This window comes from Podarcis filfolensis (genome assembly GCF_964270895.1).
Source record: "Podarcis filfolensis genome assembly, chromosome: W".
In the NCBI taxonomy this organism is placed as follows: domain Eukaryota; kingdom Metazoa; phylum Chordata; class Lepidosauria; order Squamata; family Lacertidae; genus Podarcis; species Podarcis filfolensis.
In genome coordinates this window covers 23,449,714-23,472,334 of record NC_139619.1, presented here as the reverse complement: position 1 = coordinate 23,472,334, position 22,621 = coordinate 23,449,714, and the positions used below count along the sequence as shown (strand labels likewise).

Here is a 22,621-nt window from a genome sequence, read left to right as displayed (position 1 = left end):
GAAAAACTGGCTACTTCTTGAGAACACAGACATTTTGGATCTGGAAGGGTTTAATAACAGGTTTGGTTGGCATGCATATATATAGTATGACAAGGTAAAAATTCACAAAGGTTTTAAAAACCATATTGTTAGGAAAGCATTATATAATGTTTGGATTCGGTATAAAGATCTGTTGGAAAACAAAACCCCTAGGTGGCTGTCACCAATGGAAGCTAAGGAAGTGAAAAAACTTAATATGGAATCTAAATGGCCAAAATACTGGGAAATTATAGAACAAGAGGAGGGAAAAGTGAGATTGCAGAGCTATGAGAAATTGAAGTCTAAAGTAAGAGACTGGCTTCATTATTATCAGATAAATGAAGTATTCAAACAGGACAGAAAAATTGGCTTTCAGGTGGAGAGATCAAAATTAGAAACAGAATTGTTGGAACCCAATACTAAGAATTTGTCAAGAATGTATAACTTGCTGTTGAAATGGAATACACAGGATGAGACGGTTAAATCAGCTATGATTAAATGGGCACAAGACATTGGTCATGACATCATGTTTGCTGACTGGGAACAGTTATGGACCACCAGTATAAAGTTTACGGCATGTAATGCCTTAAGAGAGAACATTATGAAAATGATTTATAGGTGGTACATGACCCCAGTCAAGCTTGCAAAAATCTATCATACGCCCAATAATAAATGCTGGAAATGTAATGAAACTGAAGGTACTTTCTACCACCTTTGGTGGACGTGCCCAAGGATCAAGGCCTTCTGGGAAATGATCTATAATGAAATTAAGAAGGTCCTTAAGTGTACCTTTCATAAGAAACCAGAGGCTTTTCTCCTGGGCATGGTAGGCCAATTGGTGTCAAGGAAAGATAGGACGTTCTTTATGTATGCTACAACAGCAGCAAGAGTTCTTTTAGCAAAGTATTGGAAGACACAAGAACTACCCACGCTGGAAGAGTGGCAGACGAAGGTGATAGACTATATGGGACTGGCCGAGATGACTGGCAGAATCCGTGACCAAGGAAAAGAGACGGTGGAAGAAGATTGGAAGAAATTTAAAGTTTATCTTAAGAACTGTTGTAAAATTAATGAGTGCTAAAATGTCATGGGTAATGTAAAACAGAACTGCAGCGATAAATGATTGGGTAAGAGAAAAAGGATCAAAGAAATTGAATCATAAGTAATTGAAATTAGGGGTTGCTGAAAAAGTTTAAAATAGGGATGCAGGAAAGGGAGGTATGGGGAAGTCGTTGAAATAAGGCTTAAGAAAAAAAGGTTATGAAATTATACGTGTTTATATGTTTGTTTGTCTATGTATTGTTAGTTGTGAAGTGTCTCAATTCATGTTGGAAAACCAATAAAAATTTATTAAAAAAAAAAGAAGCATGCATATGTACTTAGTACTTGGTTTGGGCCCCTTTTGCATCAATTACTGCCTCAATGCGGCATGGCATGGATGCTATCAGCCTGTGGCACTGCTGAGGTGTTATGGAAGACCAGGATGCTTCAATAGCAGCCTTCAGCTCTTCTGCATTGCTCGGTCTCATGTCTCTCATCTGTCTCTTGGCAGTGCCCCATAGATTCTCTATGGGGTTCAGGTCAGGCGAATTTGCTGGCCAATCAAGCACAGTAATCCCATGAGCATTGAACCAGGTTTTGGTATTTTTGGCAGTGTGGGCAGGTGCCAAGTCCGGTTGGAAAATAAGTCAGCATCCCCATGAAGCTCGTCTGCGGAAGGAAGAATGAAGTGCTCCAAAATCTCCTGGTAGACGGCTGCGTTGACCCTGGACTTAATGAAGCACAGTGGACCAACACCAGCTGATGGCATGGCTCCCCAAATCAACACAGACTGTGGAAACTTCACACTGGACTTCAAGCATCTGGCATTGTGTGCCTCCCCGTTCTTCCTCCAGACTCTGGGTCCTTGGTTTCCAAATGAGATGCAAAAGCTGTTCTTATCAGAAAAGAGATTTGCTCTATTTGCAGTCCTTATTTTGCTGATTTCATTTAATATTCTAATCATCACAATGATAACTAATAAAGGCTTGACATATCTCGCTTTGCATGTCATGAGTCTATCTCATATATTGTTGTTGTTTAGTCGTTTAGTCGTGTCCAGCTCTTCGTGACCCCCTGGACCAGAGCACGCCAGGCATTCCTGTCTTCCACTGCCTCCCGCAGTTTGGTCAAACTCATGCTGGTAGCTTCGACAACACTGTCCAACCATCTCGTCCTCTGTTGTCCCCTTCTCCTTGTGCCCTCCATCTTTCCCAACATCAGGGTCTTTTCCAGGGAGTCTTCTCTTCTCATGAGGTGGCCAAAGTATTGGAGCCTCAGCTTCAGGATCTGTCCTTCCAGTGAGCACTCAGGGCTGATTTCCTTAAGAATGGAGAGGTTTGATCTTCTTGCAGTCCATGGGACTCTCAAGAGTCTCCTCCAGCACCAGAATTCAAAAGCATCCATTCTTTGGCGGTCAGCCTTCTTTATGGTACAGCTCTCACCTTTTAAGCTGAATTCCTGAAATAAATGAACTTTTCCACGATATTCTAGTTTTCAGAGTTTCACCTGTATACTGGCCACATTCACAAAACACATTTAAAACACTATTGTTTTAAATAGTCATGGCTCCCCTCAAAGAATCCTGGGAACTGATTTGCTAAGAGGGATGAGAACCCCTTTTCTGCTCCCAGAGCAGTTTATTAATCCCTCTTCACAGGGAACTCTGGGAATTGTAGCTCTGTGAAGAGACTAGTGGGTCTTCTAACAACTCTCAGCACCCTTTGGTGGGAGCAGTGGTTGAGGCGAGAGAGCAGGCAGAGCTGCAGGCAACATGACCACCAGTCAGAAGCATCAGGACTTCATGGCTGAGCCCATGGGGGACAAGTCTCTTGGTACTTTAGCTGGCATTGGAGATGTACTTGGCAGGAAGCTGGAAGACAAAGGCTTTGACAAGGCGTACGTGGTTCTGGGACAGTTCTTAGTGCTGAATGACTTCTTCCGCGAGTGGCTGAAGGACACATGTGGTGCCAACGCCAAGCAATCCAGAGACTGTTATGGCTGCCTGAAGGAATGGTGTGATGCTTTCTTGTGATTGTTGGCCAAAGCCTGGTGGATGCTGTGAGGGCTTTTGTAGTTGAATAGAGATTGTTCCTCCCCATCTCTCTCAGCACCTACTTCTTATAAACCTTCCAACATCTACACAAGCTGCTGAGGGCTATTGCTCCCAACACTGGGGTGGGGTGGGGGGAAGCCATGGCTGCCTTTTAATGTAACTGAATCTTTTTTCCTCCAGGGAGAGGACTTAGAAACATCAAATGTTCTAAACATCAAGTAGGTCGTTGTTTTTTACATGGCTTTAATAGCACCCCCCCCCTCACTGTTAGGCCACCCAACTCCAGAACCAGACCTGCCTGCTAACAATAATGGAAGTTCCCCTACTACCTTTGTTTGAGCTCCAATTAGACTGAGATTTACCCGTCAATTCTGAAGACAAAAGATGTTATTAGGATTATTATTTTTGTGATTTCTTTTTTATATATAAATATTTATTCAATTTTTCAATTTTATACAAACAAAAAAGAAAAAGAAAAATATTAAAAACAAATCAATTTCAATATCAATTTTCAATAACATGTTTCTCTGACTTCCTCATACCTCCCCTTCTTGTTTTCTAGTTCAAATTGATTATCCAGCAAATCCTAATCTCTTAACATTCCTTTTAACTAACACCTTATTTTCCAATCAACTTTTTAAATTTTATAACTTAAACAATATTAATCCCAGTTCTTTTTATCATAACAGCTAGAGACCACATAAATTCAATCCAGCATCTTTCAAAGTTCATTAATTTTGCAATATTTCTGTAAATAGTCCTTAAATTTCTTCCAGTCTTCTTCTGCCGACTCTTCTCCCTGGTCGCGGATTCTGCCGGTCATTTCTGCCAGTCCCATACAGTCAATCAACTTCATCTGCCATTCTTCCAGAGTGGGTAGATCTTGAGTCTTCCAGTGCTTTGCTATAAGTATTCTTGCTGCCGTTGTAGCATACATAAAAAAAGTTCTGTCCTTCTTTGACACCAAATGGCCGACTATGCCCAAGAGAAAAGCCTCTGGTTTCTTCAAGAAGGTATACTTAAATACCTTTTTCATTTCATTATAAATCATTTCCCAGAAAGCCTTAATCTTTGGGCACGTCCACCAAAGGTGAAAGAATGTACCTTCAACCTCCTTACATTTCCAACATTTATTATCAGGCAAATGATATATTTTTGCAAGCTTGACTGGTGTCATGTACCACCTGTATATCATTTTCATAATATTCTCTCTTAGGGCATTACATGCCGTAAATTTCATACCGGTGGTCCATAACTGTTCCCAGTCAGCAAACATAATGTTATGTCCAACATCTTGTGCCCATTTAATCATAGCTGACTTAACCGTTTCATCCTGTGTATTCCATTTCAGCAGCAAGTTATACATTTTTGACATGATCTTAGTTTTAGGTTCTAGCACTTCTGTTTCTAGTTTAGATTTTTCCACCTGGAAGCCAATTTTCTTGTCCAAATTATCTTGTCCATTATCTGAAAATAATGAAGCCAAGCTCACACTTTGTTTTTTAATTTCTCAAAGCTCTGCAATTTCAGTCTGTCTCCTTCTTGTTCCAAAATTTCCCAATATTTCGGCCATTTGGCCTCCATATTGAGCTTTTTCTGGGCTTTCGCTTCCATTGGTGACAACCACCTTGGGGTCTTATTTTCCAATAAATCCTTGTATCTGATCCAAACATTAAACAAAGATCTCCTAACAATATGATTTTTAAATGCTTTATGTGCTTTAACCTTGTCATACCACAAATATGCATGCCATCCAAAAACGTTGTTAAAACCTTCTAAGTCCAAAATGTCTGTGTTTTCAAGAAGCAGCCAGTCTTTCAACCAGCAGAATGCTGCTGATTCATAGTAAAGTTTAAAGTCTGGCAGGGCAAAACCACCCCTTTCTTTTACATCAGTTAAAATCTTATATTTTATCCTGGGCTTCTTGCCCTGCCAGACAAATTTAGAAATGTCTTTCTGCCACTTCTTAAAACAATCCATCTTGTCCACAATTTGCAATGTTTGAAACAAAAACAACATTTTAGGCAATACATTCATCTTTATAGCTGCAATTCGACCCATCAAGGAAAGCTTCAAATTTGACCATATTTCAAGATCTTTTTTCACTTCTAACCAGCATTTCTCATAGTTATTTTTAAATAAATTCCCATTTTTAGCTGTCATATTAATCCCCAGATATTTCACTTTCTTCACCACAGTCAAACCTGTTTCATTCTGAAATTTCTCTTTTTCAAACAATGTTAAGTTTTTCTCTAAAACCTTAGTTTTGTACTTGTTCAGTTTAAATCCTGCCACCTGACCAAATTCTTGAATTAATTCTAAAACTCTTTTGGTACTAGATTCTGGCTCCTGTAACGTCAAAACTAGGTCATCTGCAAATGCTCTCAATTTATACTGTTTGGCTCCGACCTGTATGCCTTTAACCAACCGGTCCCTTCTAATCATATTCAGCAAAACCTCCAGGACCGATATAAAAAGTAAAGGGGAAATTGGGCACCCTTGTCGTGTCCCTTTTTCTATCTTAAATTGTTCCGTAACCACATTATTTACAATTAGTTTAGCCTTTTGTTCAGAGTATATTGCACTTATACCATTTTCAAAGCCTTGGCCTACCCCCATACCCTGTAAGTTCTTTTTCATAAAACTCCAAGAAATGTTGTCAAAGGCTGTCAAAGTGGAGATCTGCCCTAAAACTTGCTCTGACCATAATGCTGTAAAAATGGAGATGAAGCAAACAACAACCAGCACTTTCAGATGGAGGATGAATGACACCTTATTTAGAGATGAAGAAGTATACAACAAGGCCCAAAAGACTTTAAGAGACTATTTTGAATTAAATTTGCCAACAAATGTGGAAAAAAGAGTAATCTGGGATGCAAGTAAAGCTGTGATGAGAGGGTTTCTGATACAACAGAATGCATTAAAAAAGAGAAGGCAAAATGAGAAAAAAGATAAAATTTTGGAGAAAATTAAAGAAGGTGAGAAAAAATTGAGAGCCAAGCCGAAGTCACAAGAGATTCTGAGAGAAATAAAGATCTATCAAACACAATATATGGAATTGATGAATCAGGAAATAGAATGGAAATTTAAACAAATGAGACAGAAGACATTTGAATCGGCGGACAAATGTGGGAAATTACTGGCTTGGCAACTGAAAAAAAGACAAAAATTAAACACAATTACAAACCTGGAAGTAGAAGGAAAAGACATAAACAATCCAAATGAGATTAGAAACTGTTTCCAGAAGTACTTCAAGCAACTATATGCACAAGGGCCACAGAATGAAAGGGACATTGATGGATTTTTGAAAATAAATGGATTACAAAAAATTTCACAGGAAAGTAAAATACTGTTGAACTGTAAAATAACAGACCAGGAGATAGAAGGTGCCATTTTAAATATGCAATTGGGCAAATCTCCGGGACCGGATGGGTTGACTTCCAGATACTATAGATCTTTGAAGGACTGGTTAATTCAACCTCTGAAGGAAGTCTGCAATGAGATTTTGGAAGGGAAAAGGGCACCAGAATCGTGGAAAGAGGCCTACATTACACTTATACCAAAAACAAAGACTGAAAAGACTCAACTTAAAAACTACCGTCCCATATCCTTATTAAATGTGGATTACAAAATTTTTGCTGATATTTTGGCCAAGAGACTGAAAAGAGTATTGATTGAAGAGATAAATAAGGACCAAGCGGGCTTTCTACCGGGAAGACATATATCTGATAACTTGAGGAATGTAATTGACATCTTGGAAAAGTTGGATGTGAACATAAATACTAAACCTGTTTTGATATTTGTGGACGCAGAGAAAGCCTTTGATAATATTTTTGTGATTTCTCTCCAGTATTTGATCCCCGCTATAATTTTTATGCTACTCAGTTTATTGGCAAGAACCAAAAATCAGCTGTGTTAACTAAAACAACTCCTCTCAGCACCCTTAACAAATGGCAGCTCCCAGAATTCTTTGCAGAAAACCATTACCAGCTAACGCTTGTTCTAATCAGTAAACCCAAATAAACTAATGGACCCAAGTTAGTCTCGTTCATTAATTTCAGTGTATCTACTCTGAGTAGGACTAGCATTGGCTACAGCCCATTGCTTATGAATGGATCACAAAGAATTCAAGCACAAAAGGCAGGAGCAGATGTTTTATTGCAACCCATGGACTTATAAGGCAGCCTCTTGTGGCATACTGTTTTGCAGGAAGATTAATTTGTCAGTATGCAGCAGCTTTAGACAGAATGCCTTCTTCCCAAGACAAAAGGGGAGGGGGAATCCTCAAACACTAAGTAACATCTCCTGCACCTTTGGAGCATCTCTGTAACAAGTAGATCTTGGTACCTTGTTTCACCCCGAAAATAAAACCATATTGATCATAACCGTGGTCAACTCCATCTTCGTGTGAGAAAGATGAGGAATATAGTGTGGTTGCCCCCCAAATCCATTTTGCTTCGAAGTCAGACTTTTCGTCCACTTAACTCAGTACAGTCCACTCTAAAGTAGGCGAAATTCTGCCACTGTCCACCAGACAATGGTGAACTCCTAATTCCTATCAACCTCAGTCACCCTATTTCAGTGGTCAGGGAGGATGAGAGCTATGATTCAGCACTGTCTGGAGGGCCACAGCTTCCGCACTCCTTGTCTACTCCAGGGATACATGCAGCAAATGGTCATTTCCCAGGCTGGCAACTCAGAAGCATTTTTAACTGGCGATGTCAGCAGTTCAGCCTGGGACCTTCTGCATATCCAGTCTCTGCTCTTCCACTAATAATCTAGGGCCTCTCAGTTGTAAATAAACCCACTCTACAACCACCTCAAAGTAAAAAATAAAAAATGCTCAATTTCACTTCTGTTGCTGCACCCGTCAGCAAGGCTCAAGGTCTCTTTCACAAGTAAAAATGTCCATCTATGTTTATACAATGAAGCATGCAAAGTTAAAAACAAATATTTTATTAAGCACGGCAGCCTAGCAAGGTTGCACAAAAGAAACCATCAAGTAAGGAAGATCCCATCTTTGTAGGGAAAGCAAGACTTGCTCTGCTTGGAGGAGGAACTCCATTTAAAACCTAGAGGAGAGAAGCTCAGTCTCTTCTGCTATTTCTAAACAGAGTTTGTTGGGCTCTTGAAACAAATTCCTGCTTTCTTCCAAAGCTCACAGGTACCAGGCACTGCCACTGTCCACCCTTTGGGCTCTAGAACTCAAAGTTCCCAAACTGAGATGAACGGTTGCTTGGTTTGGGCTGGGGTTTGTAGCCAATCCGGTCATGTATCATCTGCTCCCGGCTCTTATGATCAGTGCTGAGTCCCAGCGCACACTCAGCATTGCTGGCTCCCACCATGTCCACCTCCTCGCGCTTCCTACGACTCTGTGGAAACAAATGGGAAGCATAATTAAAGAAAACTTCTCCAGGACAATCACATATGTGCCTCCTCCGCCCATGACATGTTTTCTTTTTCAAATATAGCTGTAATGAATCCGATTTTTTGCTTTCAGGTTTAAGACATTGCAAGCTGTCAAAAGGTTCTGCCACAGAAAGGGGCCAAACACCTTTACTCGTGAGTGCAGGGGGCTAACATGGAGGCAACCTCAAGCATAATTTGGCATTTAGATCTGCTACTGTGTACGCACAAACACACCTTCTTGCACAGGAATACAAGTAGCCATTTTATACCAAATTGGACCATTGTTTCATCTTGTTCAGTATTGTCTACTCTAACTAACAACAATATTGCAGGATTTCAGGCAGGGAGTCTCCCAGCCCTACCTGGGAGACTGAACTTGGGAGCTTCTGCATGCAAAGGAAATGCTTTACAGCTGAGCTTATGGTGATCAAACAAAACACAGGAAGCTGCCTTTTACAGAGTCAGACCATTGGATCCACTTAGCTCAGTATTGTCCACCCTGTTTGGCAGCACTTCTCCGCGGTTTCAGGCAGGAAGCCTCTTCCAGACTTACTTGGGGATACTCACAATTGAACCTGGGACCTTCTCAATGCAAAGAAAACCCTTTGACACTGAGCTGCGACCTTTCCCCAGCCAACAACCTTTTATTAAAACAAGCAAATGGCAGCCCTGAGGAGCCAGTGTTCTTTCTCCGTGCTGTGCATAATTTTATAAGCTTGTTTGTGCATGTTCCACCCAAGTAAGAACAGTGGGGGGGGGGACTGCGCCCAACTCCAGCGGGTGGCTCTACCTCACCGCCTGTTTACTATACTCGGTACCCTCCTGAGTGGGAGAGAGAAGACCGGGCCGGGCAGCTCAATAACAAACAGGATGGCTACTCCCCTTGTGAGGAGAAACAGGTTTTTAAAAAAGAAAAGAGAAAGCAAGGCCAAGAGAATCTCTAAGCATGTGCAGAGTGCGCAAACAACACCACCACCGAAGAAAGGTGGGCAAGGAGCGCCTTGCCGTCCCGCAGCCAACCACCCACTCACCCACCTCGAGTTCCTTGCGGGCGCCGTCGAACTCCTCGATGTCGTCCAGCTTCAATTCAAGCCGCGTCGGTTTCCGCCGCAGCATCTTCCAAGCAGACCTTTCCCCACACCGCGGCTCTCTCGCGCGTGCGCAGCAGCTCCCCGCTCTTTTCTTCACCTGCACCTCTAGTTCAGACGCCGACGCCAGAGACTCGATCCCACCACGCCCCACGTCGCCAGCCAGCAACCTGGAAGGTCTCGCTCCGCATAACCATGGAGCTCCAGGGAAGCTAGAGCGGCCCACTCTGCGGGATGGAATGGAAAGGCATCATTGGCTGTGGCGCTCCGCAAGGGCGGGGGAAGCCGCTGTGCCGGAAGTGTTTGTGGGGAGCCCGTTGCGTGTGATTCCCCCACTACAGAGCCCCGGTCTGAGAGCAGGGGTCGGGAAAGCGCCATGGCTGCGTCGCGGATCGCCGCGGTGAATAAGGCAGGGGGCTTGAAATTGGGATAGAATGTGGTTTCTTAGTTTAAAAAACGTGTATCTTTTCATAGAAATGATAAAATGAAAAATCTGTTTGAAAGACACCAGTGTCTACTTATTTACTGCAGTGACTAACGTAACCTCACGTCGGTAGTAAAAGTTTTTAGAGCGTAACGGATTGTATCCAACTAAAGCTCAATTCAAGGTTGGACTCATTTGAATTAATGAATATGACTCGCTTGCGGCTGTTAATTTCAGTGGCTCTCCTCTTTCAGTTGAGCTGAGTTGGGTGCAACTCAACGCTTCAGCTTCTGCCACAAAAGGCAAAATGTTATGCTTTAAGAGTTCTAATATTTCTGCTGCATTAAAACAACAAGGCATTCTTTGCCACCTTAAAGACTAACAAACGTTGTTGTTTCGAAACCACCTATTAGAGTGGACTTGTAGTCCATGAAAGTTTATGCCAGAATATATATATATATATATATATATATATATATATATATAGGCCTACTCAGAGCAAGACATGGATTTCCTTTGCTTTTAAAGTACAGTGGTACCTCGGGTTAAGAACTTAATTTGTTCTGGAGGTCCGTTCTTAACCTGAAACTGTTCTTAACCTGAGGTACCACTTTAGCTAATGGGGCCTCCTGCCGCCGCCGTGTGATTTCTGTTCTCACCCTGAAGCAAAGTTCTTAACCCAAGGTACTAGTTCTGGGTTAGCGGAGTCTGTAACCTGAAGCGTCTGTAACCTGAGGTACCACTGTACCATGATACTCATGGACTAACATGACTGTTCCTGTGGAATATTTTATCTTAGTCACTGTAATAAATATATTACCAAACAGTATAATCCTTAACAATGTCAACTCACAAGAAAGTCCTATTGAGTTCAGTAGTGCTGACTCCCACAGAGGTGGGCTTAGGGTTTTAGCCTTAATGATTAACAGTATGCTGGGATTCAAAACAAAATTGTCTCATGTACTGTTTGATGGTGTGGGGGCTGTCAGATGTGGGCAGATGTCATGAGTCAGGAGTATAGGGGGAGGGGAGCCTTTTGGCTCCATTCCTCTCCAGCCTCCTCTTCTGCCTCAGTCTGGACTGCTCTCTGCCCCATGTCTCTTCCTGCTCACTAAAGCCTGTTGCCTCTTCTCCCTCTGACCATGCATCGCTGCCCCCCTGGCTCTGAGCCTTCTTCCCCAGTTCTCTGCATCAAGCCAGCCCATGACAGCAGGTGGGGGGAAATCCAAATTTGCTGTCTTCCTTCTCCATGTAGGCTACTGCTGAGTTTCCTTCTTGCAGGGTTCAAAAACAAAGGCTTCAGATGAAGGGGACGCTCCTCCAGCCAAGAAAGCCCCGATTTTCTATGGGAGCTTGGAGGAGAAAGAGCGAGAGCGTCTCCTCAAAAGGGAGTCTGGGTTGATGGGCAAGGATGCAGTCAAAGCAGCTATTGAGGCTGGCAACATCAATATCACCAGTGGTAAGAGATGGTAGTGAGCTGACTGGGAGATGGAAGGAAAAGGATGGAGGGAAGAACTGCTTAGTGGGGCTGATAATTTGTTTAGAATGCTTGTAAGCAGGCCATTTTCAGCAAATGCTCTCAGAGAAGCTCACAGTTCAATACTAAAATTACAATTAAATCAGGAAGTCCTTTAAAACAAATCACACTAAAGCATTACACAGCAGAATGAGATTAAATGAGATGCTGACATAAAACCACATGCAAGCAAATAAGGCATTCACTTGGCGCTGACAGAATGCCACAACTAAGAAGCCTGTGTCATTGTCCACCATACTTCCAAGGGTGGTAGGACCTAGAATATATCTTAAGAATATATCTTAATGTTTGGGTGGGTTCATGTGGGAACAGGTAATCTTTCAACTAGCCTGGCCTCAACCCATTTGGGGCTTTGTAGGTCAAAATCTGCACTTTGGCTTGAGCTTGGCAATGAACTTTAATCCAGTGTATCTCTTTAGGACAGGCAAAATAGGTTCCATATGACCAGTCCCATTTATTTGCTTTAACTGTAGTTTCCAAGCAATCTTCAAAGACAGCCCCAAGTACAGTGCGTTATAGTAATCAGTCCATGGATAAATGTGACCAGGCTATCTTTATCCCAGGGATGCTATCAGTTATACATACAGTGGTACCTCCAGTTACAAACCTAACCCGTTCCGGAGGTCCGTTCGTAACCGGAAACCGCTCGTAACATGAAGCGCACTCCCACTAATGGCACCTCCCACTGCTGCCGCACCGCCGGAGCGTGGTTTCTGCTCGCATCCCGGGGCAAAGTTCACAACGAGGGGCATCTACTTTCGGGTTAGTGGAGCGCATAACCCGAAGAATTCGTAAGGGGGACGGTTCGCAACATGAGGTACCACTGTAGTTCTTTACAGGAGAAAGCAAGCAAGAGACAAATCCCTGCCCTGAGGTCTTTATAATTTAAATCTAGATAGGGGTAGCAAGAAGCAAAACACTAGATGAGAAGGAGTGTCACAGGTGGCAGCAGATCAATGTGGGTACACTCTGCTTAGGTTTCGTTTCAGGGGAACAAATGGTTGTTGGCTAGCTCCTGCACATCTGCAGATCCTATTTGTTCCCTCTGGATATAAAAATGTGTACTGCCAGTGGCCATAAGAGATTGTGCTCTCTTACCCCCCCCCCAGCAATACATTAATTACATTGTGCCTTTGTATGAATTGATTTTAAGCCATTTGGGGAGCCAGTTTTGGCTGAAAAGAGGGATGTAGATCAAAGTCTTAAGCCACAGGCCTCACTGATAACATAAGCTTTGACCTGGACACTCAAGGAGCAGAGAGAGGTGACACAGCATATACCACATATTGTTGCTCTTTGAATGTCGCTTCATTGGAATGAAGCAAACTTTTGAAGTGAGGGTCAAGTGTTGAGGCTTTGTAGGGTCCTGTTGGGGTTGCATTTCCTATAACCTTTGGCTTTCTACTATGATCAGGTGAAGTTTTTGACTTGGAAGAGCACATCAGCGAGCGCCAGGCAGAGGTCCTGGCAGAGTTTGAGCGCCGGAAGCGTGCCAGGCAAATCAATGTTTCCACAGATGACTCTGAGGTCAAGGCCTGCTTACGAGCCCTCGGGGAGCCCATCACACTTTTTGGAGAGGGCCCTGCAGAAAGGAGGGAGAGGTGAGAGAGGATGAAATTGACTTGCTCTCACTTCCTTTTCCAGTTCATTGATGTGACTCATATAAACAAAGGCAAGTTAATCTTCACTTTATTTCTCAACAGGCTACGTAACATTCTGTCTGTGGTTGGCAAAGACGCATTGAAGAAGACCAAAAAAGATGATGAGAAGTCCAAGAAATCAAAAGAGGAGGTAATAAATTTTAAAGTGTGTTATGAGTGACAGCAGCTCTGGGGTTTCAAATGGGAGTCTTCACAAACCCTGGGAGCTCACACTTTCCCACTGAGCTCCGACCTTTCCCCTTAGCTATAAATGTGTGCCCACTATGCTACCCAAGTCTCACAAGAGATACCCACCCCTTTAATGTTTCATTTCTCTTAGTATCAGCAAACCTGGTACCACGAAGGACTAAATACCTTGAAGACGTCCAGACTGTGGATCGCCAACTACTCCCTCCCTCGGTAAGGGGCTGGGATTGAGAAATGCTAACGCAAACATTGATGAGGCCTTGTATATCTATTGTCCCTAACTAGAGTGTCGGTGATGGTTGAGAAATGGGGGATTTCAAACCCACCTCAAAAGACAGATGGCACGTGGCAGAAGAATTGTCACCATTACAACTTGTAGGCCTCTGCAAGGGTTGAATATGGGCAAGACCTGGTTGCATTAATTTTTGTTCCCTTCACAGGGCAATGAATCGATTGGAGGAAGCCCGGCTGCTCAAGAAGGTCCCTGAGGCCACACGGACTTCCCAGAAACAGGAGCTGCACAAATCTCTAAGGGTAAGTGGGACCCGTCTCTGCTATGACTTAAAAGTTCTGGGCTCTGGGCTGCTGCAGCCCAGAAGGCCCCCGAGATGCGGAGGTTCAAATGAGCTTGCAGAAGGCTTCTGTGCCTCTGCTCCTCCTCAGCATAATTCAATGGTAGATCAAATGCTTTGCATGTAGATGATCCCAGGTTGACTCCCTGGCATCTCCATCTCCAAAGACACCTGGACAAGGAAAGATTTCTGCTGGTTGCTTGGAATTCAGCTGCCAGTTCAGAGCACGTAACATTGCACTAAATGGGTCCAACAATTCAGCTCAGTAGAAAACACTACTGGGGGTGTGGTGGGGGAGCAGCCTGGGCAGGAAACGTCATCTCTTTTCTTTACCATTTCAGCGCCATCTCATTTTAGTGAGCCCTTCAGTTCCTCTGGTGGCAAAATATTATCTTTTGTTTTTTGTTTTTCTTTCAGTCTTTGAATAATTTCTGCAGCCAAATTGGAGACGACCGCCCTATCTCCTATTGCAACTTCAGCCCCAACTCCAAGCTCCTGGCTATAGCTTGCTGGTAAACTTTGTTCTGCTTTTCATTATGTCCCTCCCAATCCTGCTAAGTTCTCCTATAGTGCACAGGAGAGGCTGCCTGAGCTGTTGGGGGCAGTCATAGAATCATAAAATTGTAGAGCTGGAAAGGATCCCGAAAGTCATCTTGTCCAACGCCCTGCAATTAGCAAGCTCTGGAAGGCTATTGTGGGAGTAGTTTTTAGAATGTGATAGTTCTGTGGGTGCATTTTATCATTTTGTTGAAGGTTGTTTTTAGACTTGCTATCTTCTGTTTTGTTTTTAGATTTGTTATCTTGCAACTGAATTTTGCTTGGTTTTTATATGTGTTTGGTTTTTTTTACTCTCTTAGCTTCCTTGATTGCTTTTGTTTGATTGGTTTTGTTTGTAAAACAGAAAGACAAGGGATAGAAAACATTTTAAGATAAAATAAAATGCCAGTCAGTTTTCCTTCTGCCTTTCCTCTCCCAGGAGTGGCCTCTGTAAACTGTGGTCAGTGCCGGATTGTAATCTCATCCACACTTTGCGAGGTATAGTATCTGACTCCCACCGCACCCATTGCCAAAGCAGCCTGCTTTCCTCTTATCTTCCCTCAAATGACTGGAGCAATTACAGTATATGGCTGATTAGGAGCATAAGGCTACATGGGTGGGAGGCTATGAATTTTGAGAGTGGTGCTGTGCAAACTTCTTCCTTTGTTTGTTTGTCCACCTTGGGCTTGGGTGAGATGGCATTCCTTTCTGGAAGACAGCCTGGACTCTAATAATCAGTGTTGGGAGTCATATCCTATAGGTCCACTGCTTAGCTGCTGACTAATTCAGAGCATGGGAACATCAGACCCGTGGGCCACATGTGGCCCTCACAGCCTCTCTGGCCCTTGGGGCTCTCTTCAAACTGCACCAACCCTGCTTGGCACCCTCCTTTAGTGTTTTTACTTGGGTGGAATGTGGCCTTGAATTCTGATCAGGCCTGGAAGGAGACTAGAAATGGGAGTGTGAAGGCAGGTAGCCTACTATACAAAGGGGAAAGCTGCATTTGTTGCTCCACCTTCTTTTGCTTTTGGCCCCTCCCACTATTGGCATGCAGCCATCCTCCATTCAGGCCAGCCAGAGTCATTTTCAGAGTTCAAGGATGCAATCCAGGCTGGCAGAAGACACTCAAGGGCGTGAAGCAGGAACAGTGAAGTGTGTGGCCTGAGGGGAAAGAGTGAATTAGTGTGGGGAGAGTGCCAAGGACCAAAGTGGAAGGCCTTGAGAGCCACATTTGGCTTACAGGGCCAAGGTTCCCCACTCCGGCTTTAGCACAAAAACTAAATTTGGAGTAATTCCCAGTCAAAGAGTCTCTTTGGAGCAATAGGAAGAGGCCCAGACTCAGACAGAGGAAGCAAGCTTAAAATTGGCTGGCTCTCAAACTGTCTGTCTGTCTCGTCTGTTCCCAAGGGCACAACACCAACGTTGGAGCCATTGTCTTTCACCCCAAGGCAACCATCTTCCTGGACAAGAAGGATGTCAACCTGGCTTCATGCGCAGCAGATGGCTCTGTCAAACTTTGGAGTCTTGAAAGGTACGCCTGGGCCCAGGAAAATCAGTTGCCTTCCCTTCCTTATTCTATTGGCTGCTGCGGGTGGTAGAGAAAAATATTAAAGAATGGCTTCCTGTTTAACCTCCTTCTGCAACAAACAAAAAGCTAACACAAGTGATTGAGGCAGGGGCATGACCACACCATACTTTTAAAGCACATGGCTCCCCCCAAAGAATCCTGGGAGCTGGAGTTTGTTAAAAGTGCTGGGAATTATAGTCCTGTGAGGGTGAACTATAGTTCCCAGAGTTATTTTGCTGTGGGTGCTTTTGGGTGCCTGATCCAGCAGTGCTCCTCTCTCCTTATAATGAGGCTTCTTTTCTGTGTTACTGTTTCTAAAGCTTTATAGAGACACGAGTTTGCTTGGGTGCCTGTGAGGTCATAGAATCATAGAATTGTCAAGTTGGAGGGGACCACAAGGGTCATTGAATCCAACCCCCTGCAATGCAGGAATCTTTTGCTCAAACTCATATTTAGTGATAGCTTTTTCCCACCTGTTGAACTCGAGACCCTCTTTTGCAACAGTAAGGGACCTGTGGCCCATGGGCCTGACTGGGCCTGGCAGGGAACCTGATATGGCCCATGGGGGCATTTTTGCCAAGCCACACCTGCCCCACCCCTGACATCTTGTATAACATGGGGCAGGTAAAGACACGGCCGCAAAAGGAACAAGTAGAAGAGCTTTAAAACATGTTGTTCTGGGGCCATTCTGTGGCTTGTTATATTGATGTCAAATTCAAACCCCACTGGGCTAGGCTTCCTTCTGGAGTTCCCTGAGTTCCTTCACCTTTTGTTTAAGAAAGTAAGGGTTGCGTGTACAGGACTGGATCATTCCTGCAACAAGGGGGCTCAATCAAACTGAAGAGATCAGCTACAGTAAGTGGAGCTGGTCTAGTAACTCTTATACTTGAGGAAGTATTAGGACTTCCTCCTGCCAATGAGGTTACTGGCTCACTATCCAGTCGCTTTCTTTTGGAACACAGGGTTGTAGACCCATTGAAATGCATGGACATGCATTAATTTCACTGGGTCTACTCTGAAATGAACTGAATTGAATACAACCCCATAGGAAGCTGCTTTATAGCAAGCCAGACTAATTGCCTCTCAAGGCCACTGTTGTCTGCTCTAACAGGCAGTGGCTCTCCACAGTTTCAGGTGGGAGGATTTCCCAGCCGTACTTGGAGACACCAGGGATTGAATCTGGGATTCTTTTGCCTGCAGAGTGTGTCTACCACTGAGCCACAACTGCTCTGCTTGGGCAGGCAGGGTTTTCCCTTCTGTTCCGAACGCCCTTGGATTACTTTAATATTTGTACTTTGCAGCCCTGGGAACAATGGTGAGTAGCCTACATGAAGCATCCCAAGCTGCCTGTGTATTTTTGCAGCCAGTCAGAGACAGCATTGTTTGTTTCCTTGTGAACTAGTTTTGCAAAGACCCATCACAACATATTTTAGGCTTGAAAGGCAGCAAGCAGTGTACAAATCTTATACAGTAGTGTACTATGACTAAGCTGTTAATAAAGTCATTGGATAAAGCCAAGCTAGTCTGTGAATCTTTCAATAACAACTGAAACATTTTTCTCTTTTGGGCACCCTTCAGGGGGGTCACTTACCAGTGGTGGGTGGAGTAACTACTGTAAATTTTACCTTCACACAGAAGATTAGTTTCTGTACACACACACCCCTCTGTCCTCCAGCCAGCCAGCTGGATCCACCCATCGCACCTTCCTTTCTCCTATTCTGTATTGCTGCCTCTTTATTTTAGTCTCTCTTATGGGACAGTCAGCACCATCAAGAATTTGCCGTGAGATGTTGTGTTTATTTCAGTGATGAACCAGTGGCTGACATCGAGGGACACACAGCGAGAGTAGCCCGGGTGGCATGGCATCCCTCTGGCAGGTTTCTGGGCACCACCTGGTAAGTCAGAGGAGGGGGTGCAGCCCAAAGGGCCACACATGGCACCTGGTCTAATTTCTTGTGGGTAGCAAGGAGGTGAATAAATAGGGAAATGATGTGATGGAGAAAGAGGAAGAGCAGAGAGCAGCAGAAAGAAAAGGAAGAAAAGAGAGCTCCTTCCATTGTTAGTAGTCTCACCACCACTGGCAATGCCACCACCATGGGTTACCTTCGAAATAATTCTGCCCTCGATAGAAAAACAGTTGTTGTCATCCTCTTGTGATATGTTACTTCTTTCCACTCAGCCCAGCACTCATTACACAAGACTGGAAAGTGAGAGGTCGGAATGGGAGGAAGCTGCAGTTGAAGATCCCAATGCTGAGCAGAGAATTGAATTATGTGTCCTAAATGCTACACATATCCTTGTATCAGTTGGCTGATCATCTAAGTTTGTGGCGGCCAGGGGCAGATTAGATTAATTCCATGGTCTTAGCTTGTAGTGGAGATCAGGATAGACAATCCAGCCACCTGCTTGAACTTCGGGGGACGGGGACCTGTTGGGGCCTTGTGAGATATTCACATGAGTCTTTGTCTCTTTTCCACCTCCCCCCCTGCAGCTATGACCACTCTTGGCGCCTGTGGGACCTGGAGGCTCAGGAGGAAATCTTGCACCAGGAGGGGCACAGCAAAGGAGTTTACGACATCACCTTCCATGTTGACGGCTCCCTTTCTGCCACTGGGTAAATCTACATGCATGTGCAAGTCCTAACCCTCCCTGGGGGTGTCACTGAGCAAGTATCAGCCAGTCAGTAATGATGCTCATTCTTGCTAGTTCTAAAATGCCAGAAAAGAGAGAGAACTGGTTGGGATTCTACCTTCAGAAGATCCCACTCAAGTCTTCACTCCTGGAGCTAAAAAGTCACAGGGTGGAAATTCTAATGAGGGAGGGGGCATAGCTTTGATAAGAGTGTCTGCTCTGCGTGGAGAAAGTCACAGCTTCAATCCCCAATGGTTATCTTCCTATCTATAATCCTGGAGAGCAGCTGCCAGTCAGTGTAGACACTACTGAATTAGATGGATCAATGTTCTGACTCATTTCTAGGAAACTTCCTTTGTTCCTAATAGCTTGACTGTATTCCTGAGTTTATACTACTCATTAAAATAAAAGTTTCAACTTTTTAGGGCAATATTAAGATTTGCCCCATCATTGTTCTTAATCTGCAAATTCTGATCTGGGCAGCTCTTGCTTTAGCTTGTTTGTAATTGAGTCGATCCTTCATTGTCACGTAACTATGCTTTGGAACTCCCTGCCTATTGACATTAAGCAAGTTATATAGTTGTAGGCACCTGCTGAATCCTTTTTTTTTTTTTTGGCTTAACAAGCCTACCCAGGTGCATAATTTAGTTACTTTGTTTTTAAAGTTCTACTTATTTTTATGCATGTTTATAATGCCAATGGCTTTTATGTATATTTGCTTTTTAATTGTTCTGTAGATTTTAGCTATGTTTCACGTTCAGTTTTTGTACTCTTAGATAACTTTTTGATTTAAGTGCATTATAAATATTCTAAATCTATGCAAACAAAGTGTGCTAATTAGACTTTGCTACATGTGATTTGCCAGGTAGGTCAGATCTGGGTCCTGCTTGCAAAACCTTGGATCTGCAGACAGGAGGTGGTAGTAACATGGGAGGCAATCCGAGCTGCATTGCAGAAAGGCTTTGCTCCAATTTAACAACTGTGGTTCACAGAAGCTCCTTTGGCTCCTGTTTAGTGATGTTAAGAGGCATCCGGCCTAGGTGACAACTAAAGAGGAAAGAAGATCCGAAGATGGCTTTAAGCGATGCCTCTTATTCAGAGTGGAAGCATGGGAAGGGGTTTGTGTGAGAAAGAGATTGACATTTTTCTCTTCCTTTCAGTGGCCTTGATGCATTTGGCCGCGTGTGGGATTTGCGCACAGGGCGTTGTATCATGTTTTTGGAGGGTCATCTCAAGGAGATCTATGGGATCAACTTTTCCCCTAACGGGTAAGAACCAATTTGCCATCCCCTCTTGGGGTGCAGGTCTTAATATTGACACACAGACAACTAACTTCTGCTCGGAGTAGATTAATTGAAATTAATGGAACTAATTTAGTCTGCATGCACACTATACATTCAAAGCACATTTCCCACCCCAAATCATCCTGGGAACTTTAGTTTCCCCCTCACAGAGCTTATAATTCCCTATGCCCTTAGTAAACTACAGTTCCCAGGATTCTTTGGCAGAAGCCGTGTGCTTTAAATGTATGATGGGTACATAGCCTTCCCCCCTCCTCCAATATATTTTATTAAAGCTTTTTCATAATCATGTAGGATTATGAATAGGGCTGAAACTGGGAACAACCCCCTTGCACGCAAACCTGAATTCCTCCTCTTCTGTACTTCTCATAGGTACCACATTGCCACTGGAAGCGGCGACAACACCTGTAAAGTGTGGGATCTCCGCCAGAGAAAGTGCATCTACACCATCCCTGCCCATCAGAACCTGGTGACCGGAGTGAAGTTTGAACGTAAGTCTCTAGCTGCTAAGGCCTTTTCCCAGAAACTGAGGATATATAATGGGTTGAAAAGTACCTTGTCTGTGGTTTCCATGTGCAACATAGATTCCCAAGACTTGGATATATACCGCTCCCCACCCTCCCCAAATACACTGGCCCTTGAGAATAGCCTGTATGCTCTGTCACTCACCCTCCCTCTTCCTGCATCCCCCGTTCCCTGCTTATGGTTGGCTTTTGGGTAAGGTTTTGGGGAAACTGGTAGCACTCTGGAAGTTGTTGGACTCCCAACTCCCATCAGCCCCAGCCAGCATAGCTAATGGTCATGGACGATGGGAGTTGTAGTTCCTCACCCCTGCTGTAAGTGGTGAATCTCTATATTGCCTCCTTAGTCCTCCTCCCCACTTCCTGTTATTTTTCTCTTTCCGCCACCCAGCAAATCATGGCAACTTCCTGCTTACTGGATCTTACGACAACACAGCCAAGGTCTGGATGCACCCAGGCTCATCCCCGCTGAAAACCTTGGCAGGACACGAGGGCAAAGTCATGGGCTTGGACATCTCCCTGGACGGGCAGCTGATCGCCACATGCTCTTATGACAGGACTTTCAAGCTTTGGATGGCAGAGTAGGGGGAAGGAGCATTTCTGCCGGATTGGCCCTGCCCAGCTCCCGCAGCCAAGGAAGGCAGCCTGCTGTGACTCCCTGGGCCTCCGCCACAGATCAGGGCATGGTTTGATGCGCTTCTGGGATACTGCCTCCTCCTAACACATGCATACACCCTCTGGTCAGGCCAAGCTGAGTTTGAGAACGCCTTTCCTATTGCATTTTGCTTTAGTTGTGTACTCTCCCCTCCCTTCCCTGTGGAATGGGCTTGCATTGATCCAGCACTACCAACCTTTAGGAATACCCAGGGTGCTAACAGAGCTGGTAGGGTGGGTTGTTCTGGTTGTTATTTGGGAGTGGGGTCACAGCTTCTTCTCACTCGGACAGAGACTTTTCTTGAAAAATGACACCCTAACATTAAAGCAGAGTGGATGCTTGAAAATGGTGAAGCCTGTGTGGGTTGCATTTTTGACACATTATTTCTCGAGCCAAACAGCCTCTGGTGATGGGGTGCCTCCCCTGCCCCACCCCTCAGTGCTCAGCTTTCCTATTATCACTCCTGCATTCATAGAATCATAAAGTTGGTAGGGACCTTAAGGATCATTAGCCCAGGAATGGTGAAACCACAGGCCCCCTAAGCCAGATGTGGCCCTCCAGGCTTCCCTGCCTGGCCCTCAGGACGCTCCCCTGGCCACAACCCTCCACAAACCATGTTTCACATCCTCCCTGAGAGTTTTTGCCTGGCAGGAATGTGTTCTTTCACTCTGATAATACTTCTTGCTTGCCTAGATGAAGGATATGGAAGGGCGTGTGTGGATATGGAAACTGGCCTGCTGCACAGAGGTAACATTTACATTAGCTGCCCTACTCATTTTTGCCTCACCCCACCTACCACCGGCATGTGGAGCTCAGAAGGTTGCCCAGAATAATTTATATGAAGCCGTGGACAGAGATAATCTGGGGGTTGGGGCTGGGTGTTCATCAGTATGAGGATACCCAGCTCTACCTCTCATATAAATCAGAACCAGTGAAGGCAGTGAACGTCCTGTGTGGGTGTCTGGAGACAATTGGGCGATGGATGGCAGTCAATATATTGAGGTGGAATCCCAACAAGACAGAAGTATTGGGGGACGGAGGAGGGCCGGTGTGGGAAATTCCCTGGTCCTGAATGGGGTAACTGTGCCTCTGAAGGACCAGGTGCACAATCTGAGGGTCATTTTAGATGCACAGCTGTCCATGGAGATGCAGGTCAATTTTGTATCCAGAGCAGTTGTCTACTAGTTCCATTTGGTACACCAGCTGCAACCCTACCTTCCTGTGCACTGTCTTGCCAGAGTGGTACATGTTCTGGTTATCTCCCACTTGGATCCAGAATGTGGCAGCTACACTGGTGACTGGGAGCGGCCGCTGCGACCATATAACACGGGTTCCAGAGGATCTGCACTGGCTCCCAGTACGTTTCTGAGCACAATTCAAAGTGTTGGTGTTGACCTGTAAAGCCCTAAATGGCCTCAAC

At 44.4% G+C, this 22,621-nt stretch overlaps 3 protein-coding genes across 4 annotated transcripts; 2 read left to right on the top strand and 1 right to left on the bottom strand.

Moving 5' to 3' along the window:
- Nucleotides 1–2,630: 2,630 nt before the first annotated feature.
- Nucleotides 2,631–3,331, top strand: LOC310753771 (barrier-to-autointegration factor-like). Its single transcript, XM_083595113.1, has one exon. The coding sequence runs from the start codon at nt 2,831–2,833 to the stop codon at nt 3,089–3,091; it is 261 nt and encodes an 86-aa protein (XP_083451239.1). The 5' UTR covers nt 2,631–2,830; the 3' UTR covers nt 3,092–3,331.
- A 4,721-nt stretch (nt 3,332–8,052) lies between these two features.
- On the bottom strand, nt 8,053–9,797 carry LOC310753772 (anaphase-promoting complex subunit CDC26-like). The gene is made up of 2 exons (XM_083595114.1): nt 9,557–9,797; nt 8,053–8,484 (listed from the first exon to the last, which is right to left on the bottom strand). Exons 1-2 carry the CDS (start codon nt 9,635–9,637, stop codon nt 8,311–8,313), a joined length of 255 nt encoding a protein of 84 aa, XP_083451240.1. The 5' UTR covers nt 9,638–9,797; the 3' UTR covers nt 8,053–8,310.
- A 123-nt stretch (nt 9,798–9,920) lies between these two features.
- LOC310753687 (U4/U6 small nuclear ribonucleoprotein Prp4-like) lies at nt 9,921–21,554 on the top strand. Of its 2 annotated transcripts, none has more exons than XM_083595036.1 (14): nt 9,921–10,009; nt 11,315–11,492; nt 12,985–13,171; nt 13,274–13,361; nt 13,551–13,630; nt 13,858–13,951; nt 14,407–14,501; nt 14,966–15,024; nt 15,934–16,057; nt 17,899–17,988; nt 18,585–18,707; nt 19,885–19,992; nt 20,398–20,516; nt 20,938–21,554. In XM_083595036.1, the coding sequence occupies exons 1-14, from the start codon at nt 9,986–9,988 to the stop codon at nt 21,129–21,131; spliced, it is 1,563 nt and encodes a 520-aa protein (XP_083451162.1). In that variant the 5' UTR covers nt 9,921–9,985; the 3' UTR covers nt 21,132–21,554. The 2 variants fall into 2 exon arrangements, with proteins under 2 accessions (XP_083451162.1, XP_083451163.1); XM_083595037.1 differs by lacking the exon at nt 9,921–10,009 and adding an exon at nt 10,111–10,217.
- The last annotated feature ends 1,067 nt before the right edge of the window (nt 21,555–22,621 follow it).

Bases quoted from the DNA above. Each gene is read 5' to 3' on its own strand.
- LOC310753772 (XM_083595114.1), bottom strand. From the start codon at position 9,637: ATGCTGCGGCGGAAACCGACGCGGCTTGAATTGAAGCTGGACGACATC. The intron at 8,485-9,556 runs GTGGGTGAGTGG...TTGTTTCCACAG, and splicing joins GCGCCCGCAAGGAACTCGAG to AGTCGTAGGAAGCGCGAGGA.
- LOC310753687 (XM_083595036.1), top strand. From the start codon at position 9,986: ATGGCTGCGTCGCGGATCGCCGCG. The intron at 16,058-17,898 runs GTACGCCTGGGC...TGTTTATTTCAG, and splicing joins AAACTTTGGAGTCTTGAAAG to TGATGAACCAGTGGCTGACA. The intron at 17,989-18,584 runs GTAAGTCAGAGG...CCCCCCCTGCAG, and splicing joins AGGTTTCTGGGCACCACCTG to CTATGACCACTCTTGGCGCC.
- LOC310753771 (XM_083595113.1), top strand. From the start codon at position 2,831: ATGACCACCAGTCAGAAGCATCAGGACTTCATGGCTGAGCCCATGGGG.